The sequence below is a fragment of the Polypterus senegalus genome, chromosome 3 (assembly GCF_016835505.1).
Source record: "Polypterus senegalus isolate Bchr_013 chromosome 3, ASM1683550v1, whole genome shotgun sequence".
NCBI classification, from domain to species: Eukaryota; Metazoa; Chordata; class Cladistia; order Polypteriformes; family Polypteridae; genus Polypterus; species Polypterus senegalus.
This window is the reverse complement of record NC_053156.1, coordinates 20114418-20124328: the sequence shown is the minus strand read 5'-3', so window position 1 is coordinate 20124328 and position 9911 is coordinate 20114418. Positions and strand designations below refer to the sequence as shown.

At 44.1% G+C, this 9911-nt stretch overlaps 1 protein-coding gene across 4 annotated transcripts in view; it reads right to left on the bottom strand.

Moving 5' to 3' along the window:
* Positions 1 to 7475: 7475 nt before the first annotated feature.
* dip2bb (disco-interacting protein 2 homolog Bb) overlaps positions 7476 to 9911 on the bottom strand; it is a 257746-nt gene continuing 255310 nt past the window's right edge. For all 4 annotated transcript variants that reach the window (XM_039746742.1, XM_039746743.1, XM_039746744.1 and 1 more), the window contains 2 exons: positions 8197 to 8320; positions 7476 to 8099 (listed from right to left, as the gene is read on the bottom strand). In XM_039746742.1, the coding sequence (XP_039602676.1) occupies positions 7847 to 8099; positions 8197 to 8320 (377 nt within the window). In that variant the 3' untranslated portion in view covers positions 7476 to 7846. The remainder of the gene's footprint in view (positions 8100 to 8196; positions 8321 to 9911) is intronic.

Genomic DNA, 9911 nt, shown 5'->3' with positions numbered 1-9911 from the left:
ATTCCACAGTCGTTTTGTACCCACTTCCATCTGGCAGGTTTTGTAGCACCTGAACCAGTTCTGACAGGTTCTGCAACACCTTCTACCCACTCTGAACTCTGTGCTGAATGTGAACTGATTCATTTGAATCTGTGTGAACTGAACTTGGAGCGAGTTCTCATGAGGTATGAACCTGCACAACACTGATAACTGGTCTGTGATGCCCTCAGATGTCCAGGGCTGCAGTGAATGGATCAACGTGTGTGTAAGCTGTTGAACTCCATTTGTGATGGGGACCAGCACTTGCAATTGTGCCCCACGAACAAGGAATTCCCAGTAAGTGCGGGTCATAAGCTCCCTGCCCCTTTGTACACACCGCCAATTGCTACTACCGATTAGATGGCTTAGTGAGGTCCTCGGGTCAGCCCTAAGATGATGATTCACAACGCTGATTGTTGGGTGTACTGGTGTAAAGTACGTCACCATTGGACTCTGTAGAGATAGAAATGCTTCACTATCTAGCAGTATGATGGACCAAACTGGGTTTGGTGGATGCCAGGAGAACGCTACCTTCTGGGCTGCATTGTGCCTACTGCAGAGTTTGGTGGAGGAGCAATAATGGTAGGGTTTGGGCTCAACCCCTGGTTCTATTGAAGGGATAAAGGCATTTGAGATAATTGTGCACTTCAGTTTGTTGACGGCCATTTTCTGTGTTCCCCTGTAACCAACTCCAGGTCCATAAAGATTTGGAGGAACTCGGGTGGCCTGCACAGAAGCTCTGACCCTCAACATTTATGAACACCTTTGGAATGAATTGGAAATGCCGATTACAAGCCAGGACTTCTCGTCCAACACCGGTACCTGACCTCACAAATGCTCTTTTTGGCTGAATCGGCACAACTTCCCCAGAGACTCACTCCAAATTCTTGTGGAAAAGAAGAATGGAGGCTGTTAACTCCATGGTCTAGGAATGGGCTGTCCAACAAGCTCATACTGGTGTGATGGCCTGGCATCCATAGACATTTGGCCATAAAGTGTATGCTGAAAGCATCTTTAATACCGGGTGAGCCAAAATGAAGTAGCACTTTCTTAAGGTGAGGTAGAGGCAACCAAGTGGGCTATTAGGGTGGGGGTCCTTTGATAGGCTGATCCCTTGTAGTTTTCAGACATCAACATGCATTGGTCCGGTGCGCACTCTGCTTTCGAAGAGTTCTTCAAAAACATCAAATCCATCATCGCTACACAATGTGCCTTCTGACTGCACTTCAACATTCAATCCTAACGGTGACGTCCCAAATCGGAACACAATTCTCCAGCGGGTGGCTAAATTTAGACAGACGGGTACAACACTGGAGAGAAAATCTCCAGGCCATCCTTGGACTCTACGAATGCCTGAAAACATCCAAGCTGTAAGGCCATCAGTTTTGCAGTCTCCTAGATGTTTAGTGTGCTTCTGGATTTCGAACACGTCTTTGATTTTGCATGAAGACCTTAATTTCCATCCATACAAGATGATGGCAGTGCAGGAACTCACTGAGAGAGACTGGGAGAGCCATAGAGAGTTTTGTGCGCCAACATTCAGCAAACAGTTCAGCGAGAGGCCAACGTCATGTGACGTCAGCGACAAGGCACTATTTCATTTGAATGGGTGCGGAAATAAGCAAAGCTTTCGTTATTGGGCTGAAACCAACCCTCGTGAGCTTCATCAGAGACTCCCGTACAGTGAGTGTGTTACAGTTTGGTGCGCCATTGCAGAATTTGGCATTGTAGGCCTTAGGGGGGGAGCAATGGTTAGCGACACTTCGGAACGTTCCATTGAAACGCCAGAGAACTGGAAGAAATGGATGTGGTGGATGCCTGGAGGAACAGCTCATACGGCCTGCATGGAGATCCACACAAATTTAGCGGGAGATGTTTCTGGGGAAGCTGATCTCCCTGCGCCATGATGTCGGGTGGCCTTCACGTTCGCCTGATTTCACTCTGTGCGATTTCTTCTCAAGTTGATGGTACACACACACCCCGACCTCAAAAACCACGAAGCCCTCAAGGACGCTATTCTCCTTGAAACAGGCGAATGAGTCACGCGAGTGTTCAGAAATCAACTCAAAGAGTGTACCACTACTGATGACATCATTTTTAAAACACAGGGAAAAAAATCAATTTTGTACACCCTTGTGTTATAATGAAATTTAATTTTATCTTGTCGCGCTTTTGTACAATAAAACGTTTGAAATGTGGTACTGTGGTGTTATGGGTCCACACCTTGCTCAGCAAAGGCCATTTATTTAAATAAATTTAGTGAAGCGGTGTGGTGGCCGTAGCAAGCCACGGGGCGATCTGCGGCGTGGGCGTTTCTCACCTAGTGCACAGGTGATGGACTGCCCACATCCGTGATTGTTCCTGTGGCTAATGTGCTGCAGCTGCTGTGGCCCCTCTCAATATAAGAAGCGCAAGTCGGTTTGGGGAGGAGATCAGAAAAAAAACGAAAAGAGAAGGAAACGCAGGAAGCAGTGAGGAGAGAGAGCAAGTCGGTGCAAGAGAGAGAGACACGGTGTGTGTGGGGGAGCGAACGAACGAACAAACGAACGAACGAACGAGCGCTCTCGGGCAGCTGCATGGAAGTCTGGGTGTAAGGCCGACACCCAGGAGTTGAAGTAGAAGTCGCTCCCACTGAGTGATCAGGTAGCGGGAGTGACCAGTGAAGGGCGACCGGCCGCAGAAGACCGGAAAGGCAGCGGGAGTCGGGAGGCTTGGAGTCGCAGTGCTTGGTGTGGGCGTCCTGGAAACCAAGGAGTCCAAGTCTCAGGCCTGGGATGAGTGCCAGACCGAAGCCTGGATCGGGAGGTCTCCAGACCTGTGTGTGTGCGCGAGTGGAAAAGGGCAGCTGCAGAGAGCGTCTCGCCTGTTGCAAAGCCCAATCGGGAGAAGCAGGTGAAACGCTAGCGGAGAACAGCACCGGGCTTAGTGGTTTTAAGAATGCTTCCTAAAGAACGTTTTAACCTCAGGTTTTAAAGGATTGTTTTGGTGTATTTTTAACCTCCACTATTTCACAACTCTTTTATGGATTATTTATTGACGTTTTGAATGCACTGCACTTTGTGGACACTTTGAAGATTTTTGTTTGTGGATTTGATTTTAAATAAAAGCACTTTTGCACTTTTTGAACCATCACCTTGCTATGTTGTTGCCTCCACTGTCCAGCTCATCTCGGTGACATTATCGACGGTGTTGGGTTCAAGGGCTTCCGAACAGCGAATGGGAGCATGGAGCAGAACCCGCATCGTCACATTGGCTCACCCTGTACAACAAAAAGGCAAATACAGTGGAACCTCGGTTTACGAGTGTTTTGCAAGACGAGCAAAAATTTGTAATAAATTTTGACTTGATAAACGAGCGATGTCTTGCAATACGAGTAGTATGGATACACTTTGTCTGCAGAGCGTCATGTGATCACAACTGAGCTGATGGTGGTTCTCTCTCTCTCTCTCTCTCCTTATCTCGCTCGCCCAGTGCGTCTTTTTCTCCCTCTCTCCTCTTATCTCGCTCGCCCAGCGCCTCTCTCTGTTTACTACAGCATTGTGACTGTGTGTCTGCGCTCTGTGAAGTGCGAGTCCTCATCTTGCTCCTCAAAACACGAAGCTGAGTCTCAGTACTTTAACACCAGCTGATTAAACACCAGTTTATTCAGTTTGAAACAGCAACAGCGCTGTTATTTATTTCAGCGGGATCTTTATAATGTTCCTTGATCTTTTTGGATGCGCTTATACGGCGAACTGCTACAGCGCTGGGAGACTGCGATTGCTTTGGGACCCTCTTCAGCGTGTCGTCCCGTTGGGTGGAATTCCACATGAGTTTAGAAACTCACACCAGCCATGATTCTTTTTAAAGGTAAATTGCAGGTTAATTTGTATTATGTATTTTACTTTATATTTTGTTTTAATCCTTTTTATATGAATAGTTTTGGGTTGTGGAACGAATCATCTGAATTTCCATTATTTCTTATGGGGAAATTCGCTTTGATATCTGAGTGTTTTGGATTGCGAGCACGTTTCCGGAACGAATTATGCTCGCAAACCGAGGTTCCACTGTAAAATGTTAGGTTAAATCATAAAAACTGCTGAATTTCAGTCAAGGGATGTTACGCTCAGACTTGATGATGCACTTGTAAGACCACATCTGGAGTCCTGTGTGCAGCTCTGGTCACCACAGTACAAGACAGACAAGAGGAGAGCAAACAAGTGCATCTCAGAGCTTGAGGACTCGGAGAAGGAAATGTGTTTATTCTCAAGCAGAGGAGACCGAGTGGGGTCTCAAAAATCCTCAAAGGCTTCGATAAAGTAGAATTCTTTCAACTCAATGGTGAATCACAAATTTCAAGGCCACCGAGTGGAGATTCGGTGGAAGTAATTTAAAGACTCAAACCAGAAGGCACTTCCATTACACCAAGAGTTGTGGGACTCTGGAACAAACTACCAAAACGTGGAGTTGAAGCAGAAACCTTCGACAACCTTAAAGAAGAATCTGAGGGAGATGTTGGGACCGCTTAGCTATTAGCTAAACAAACGGCAGGCAACAGATGGACTGAATGGTCTCCTCTCGTGTGTCAAATTTCTTATGTTCTTAGTATAAACGTTTGTGTGGTTATTTTATCGCCACTGAGGTTTTGAGGATCCCCAGACCTGAACCTGGTCCAGCTCGTCCTCCTGCTGGACACGTCCTCCTTCAGGTCTTCAAAGGGGGATTACTCAACGAATGAAGAACTTGACGACAGTTTAAAAAAAAAACAAAAAAAAAAAAAAAAAAAAACACTGCCACAAAATAAGACTTTTTATTTGTTTTTTTTGAAATGAAATGAAATAAAAAAAAGAAAACCAATTTATCATCAATGTACAAAAACAAAAAAAAAAAAAGAAAAAAGTACATTATCAGAATATGAAAAGGTCAACAATAGTCTACCGTAGTTAGTGGTTCCTATAGTCATCACTTCACCTGTTATTTATCTGAACGACGATCACAGGACATTGGAACAACACAGCAACGATGTGCACTTAGACTTGGCGACGACACCACAGGCAGCGATTTTTTGAGTTGACCCACAACGGTTTGGCTGTGATGTTGTGGCGGAGCCCACCACCGGAGTTGTGGACACGAGTGCATAATAAGAACAGCTCTACATCGCCTCCCCACCATTCAAATGAGGCTGTGGAAACAGTTGCATAGTGTGTGTATGGCTGGCTGGCCGGCCGGCAGAGGTGCAATTCCAGAAAAAGCAGACGTGGGTGGTTTGGTGGGCTAGTTGGGCCTGGCATGTAGTGTTCTTCAAGTTAGGGTCCAACCTTACGTGTACATCAAAAAAAGCCGGACGTCAAGATACACTGAAATAACAACAGATGAAAGTGGCAATCCAGGGAAGTCTTGAAACTCCAGGCAAAAGTGAAACACGTTTGGCAAAAGAAATAAAATAAAAAAAAAATCAATAAATAAAAAACGGTGGCAAAACTACATTGGCACTGGGCATCCTCCAATGAATAAGAAGTGCCCTAAAATAATGCTACACCTGGCTCATTACAGGCTTAGAAAAGAAAACGCTAAAGAGATCTGGGGAGCCAAGTGGAAGAACAAAAAGAAAAGAAAAAGGCGGTGAGGGCAGGAACTTGAAACTAACAAATTCAGCTCAGGATTTATCCGAAGAGGTGGCGACACAGCAAAAAAAGAAAAAAAAAAAGTGACTTAAAAAATTAAATAAAAACATTCCCATTTCAAACATTACGTTTTCTTATTAATTAATTAATTAATTATATATTACAGACCACAGACAAATGGACACACACACACACTAAACATGTCATTAAAAGAACAGCTTTTCACATTTACACAATCGATCCGAGACGGCGACCCATGGAATTGAATTTCCAGCCTCTCTTTCCTTTGGGCAAGTAAAATGTGTACATATTAAAAAAAAAAAAAAAATTATAATAATAAATTCAGACTTTCCTCTTAAAGAAATGGAATTTAAAAAAAAAAATTTATTTGGGGGCAGACACCCTGCTGCTGTGTGTTTTTCTCTTTTTTTTGCCACCTTAACTTGTCAAGTGCTACACTGTAGGTGGGCATTAAAGCAGGTAACCGCTCAGCAAACCTAATCTTCCTCTAAAAAGACAAGACAGGTGCCTCATCCTCCTGGCGGCTGCCAGTCTCTGTCATCTCTGACCAATGACGCTACGACAGGAATGTGTGTGTTCTCCAAAGGAGCCCCACCCCCAGCCCCCCATTGGTGGCTCTGTTCGGTGACGCCAGCTATGATTTTATTTTCCTCTTTGGTGCTTTAGTGAGTTGTAGAAATGCGCAAAAAATAGCTGTGGCGACGTCAGAAGAGCCGAGGAAGTTCGAGGGCCGCCTGTGTGTTTTAAAGAACCACCCCCTTTGGGAAGGAGCGAAAGGAAGACTAAAGCTTTCATCGTTCGATAACCTCAGTGTCTGTCGGTTCCAATCCGCTAATTTTATAAGAGAGTTCTTGCCAGCACGTTTACGTCACAATAAAACAAGGCGACAACGCCTTCACTTTCCTCAAAGGCTCTCCAGCTCAATTTCACATTCTTCCCTTCGGCCTGTCGAAGTCGCCCACCTCACTGTAAGAATAACCTAAAAAGTCCTAAAAGTCACAGACCCTGGTAGAAGGTTTACAGACCAGAGTCTTCAAAGTGTCCCGTGTGCTGCTGTGAAAAGAGAGGAAGAAATTAAAAAAAAGAAAAGCAAAACCTGCTGGAAATGAGGGGCTCCTCTCTAAAATGTGTGAATTAGACACAAGTAGTCATCAGTTTGCTATTTAACCACTAAAATATATATATATATGTATATATATATATAAGCATATACTCTTCTTCCCATTGAAACAAACTGAAAGAGCAACGCAGCCTCTATTGTGCAAACTAGTTACGCTGCCCAGTCTTTCCTTGTTGGGTTATTCCAGATAGTGAGAAAAGTAAACCCCCTGCAAAGACCCCCCCGCCACGCCTTTCACAGAGCTCTTTAAAAATGTACACTTCTCTATAAAATACTTTTAATATATTCTATCTATTGTTTTTTTTTTTTCTTTTTTTAAGTGTACAAGGCCACCAGCGCCAAACACAGTGGGGCTCCCAGCTGGTGGTCTTGACGTTCACAATAACAATCATTCAAAAGCAGAGTCAAGTATTTCTTGTTGGGAAAGAAAAAAAAAAAATTGCATCAAGTAAAAACTGCTCACGACATCACGTAACCCCCAAACCAATCAGCAGAGATACCTAAAAAGACCAAAATGCCATTAGGCCTTGCAACCCCTGTATTTACTACTTGCCCCCCGCTTTTGCAGTTCAGTAACCTTAAAAATGAATAAAATTAAAATTAAATATATCCTACAGGATATAAGGCAACTTGTCATCCCATTTCTTGAAATGATTTGGGTTTTTGCACCAATATCAAGATGTACTTGCAGCTTTTTTGTGTGTGTGTGTGTGTTTTTTCCTCGCTTTCCTATACAAATTGCATGGGCTGATTCAAGGAGTCCAGGATCAGATGGAAAAAGCAGACTCAATCATCTCCTTGGTTTTACTGCCACTGAAAGCAGACGGGCACGACACTTTGGTTAGCTTCACGTGCCGCAGAGCCATTGACCAAGGGCACAGCAGACCTCGTGACATCACTCCACGTCCAGTGGCAGCCAATGAGATGCTTTTGTTTTTATTTTTCTATTTTCCTTTTAACTTTCTGTCCCAAGCTCCAGGAAACTTCTTGGTGGAGACAGTAGACTCAGATGCCCAGAACCAGTTGTAAGGGTCCGGACGGGCAGAGCTCCTCTCACTGCTCTTGTTTCACGTGGATCTTATCGCTACATGTTGTAGGCCACATAGATGGGGTCAAGCTGGTCGGCAAGGAAACTGTCCCTTAGGTGCATACGTTGCTTCTCGCCACGTGAGTTGATGGGGATCACGCCAGGGTCCACCACGACCACCACACCCACTATCAAGTGATGCTCCTCCAGAACTACATTGGTTACCAACGGAACAAGGTCTAAGGCCTCTTGCTCTGATCCACACAACTCGACAACCACGACTAACAGGTTGGTCCAAGTGAACACAGCACTGTAGAGAGAAGGAGGAGGCCATGTTAAACATCTTGGGTCATTTTGTACATAATGGGAAACATTCCAAGTGATATACACAGGCTGGTGGAACTTACCATTCGCCGATGCTCCTATGGGTCCGGGACACCGAGGTCTCGATGTCAATAGGGTGGTATCGCAGCCCCCTGAGTTCCAAAGTTTCATCCAGTGCACCCACCACATAGAGAGCATCATGGCGGTCTGCAAAAACAAAGTTCAGAGACAGACAAAGTGTTAAGAATTTGCTGAGATTAGGTGAGGAAACGGAACATATGACAGGGTGCCTCGAGAGGAGTTGTGGCATTGTATGAGGAAGTCGGGAGTGGCAAAGAAGTATGTAAGAGTTGTACAGGATATGTGCGAGGGAAGTGTGACCGTGGTAAGGTTTGCGGTAGGAGTGACAGATGTATTCAAGGTGGAGGCGGGATTACATCAGGGATCAGCTCTGAGCCCTTTCTTATTTGGAGTAGTGATGGACAGGTTAACAGACGAGATTAGACCGGAGTCCCCGTGGATTATGATGTTTGCTGATGACATTGTGATCTGTAGTGAGAGTAGGAAGCAGGTTGAGGAGATCCTGGAGAGGTGGAGATCTGCTCTAGAGAGGAGAGGAATGAAGGTCAGTAGGACCACCAAGACAGAATACATGTGTGCAAATGAGAGGGAGGTCAGTGGAATGGTGAGGATGCAGGGAGTAGAACTGGCAAAGGTGGATGAGTTTAAATACTTGGGATCAACAGTACAGAGTAATGGGGATTGTGGAAGGGAAGTGAAAAAGAGAGTGCAGGCAGGGTGCAGTGGGTGGAGAAGAGTGTCAGGAGTGATTTGTGACAGATGGGCATCAGCAAGAGTGAAAGGGAAGGTCGACAGGATGGTAATGAGACCAGCTATGTTATGTGGGCTGGAGACGGTGGCACTGACCAGAAAGCAGGAGACAGAGCTGGAGGTTTCAGAGTTAAAGATGTTAAGATTTGCATTGGGCGTGACGAGGATGGACAGGAGGGACCGTTGGGAGACAAAGTCAGAGAGGCGAGATTGTGTTGGTTTGGACATGTGCAGAGGAGAGATACTGAGTATATTGGGAGAAGGATGCTAAGGATAGAGCTGCCAGGGAAAAGGAGAAGAGGAAGGCTAAAGAGAAGGTTTATGGATGTGGTGAGAGAGGACATGCAGGTGATGGGTGTAACAGAACAAGATGCAGAGGACAGAAAGATATGGAAGAAGATGATCCGCTGTGGCGACCCCTAATGGGAGCAGCCGAAAGAAGAAGGTGAGGAAATGGAACACAGTTATGCAACAGGGGTTGGCATCAGACCAAATGTAGTGAGGGGCATAAAATCAACCCTTTCTATATATAAAATTCTAAGCCTAAAAGTGCAACGATTTTGTGTGAATTTTTTGTCAGACTTTAAATCGGCATATTTTAAAACCTATATATATATATATATATATATATATATATATATATATATATATATATATATATATATATATATATATATATATATATATATATGTATGTGCTTGGTATCATTCTTTTCAGAGTTTATTAAACTTTAATGTGATGTTAGATTTTCAGATTCTTATTTCGTCTTTAAATTATAAACTAAAATATCAAGAAAGTCGTGGTTTTTAATATCAAGAAAGTCATGGTTTTAACTTTTGATCAAGTAAACTTTCTTTCACAGAAACAAAGTATTAAAAAAATTATCTATTCATAACACCAATGTTTGTATTTAGGTAATTTACTTAGCTGAAGGTTTGTTTGGTGAAAGTGAAATCTACAAACACT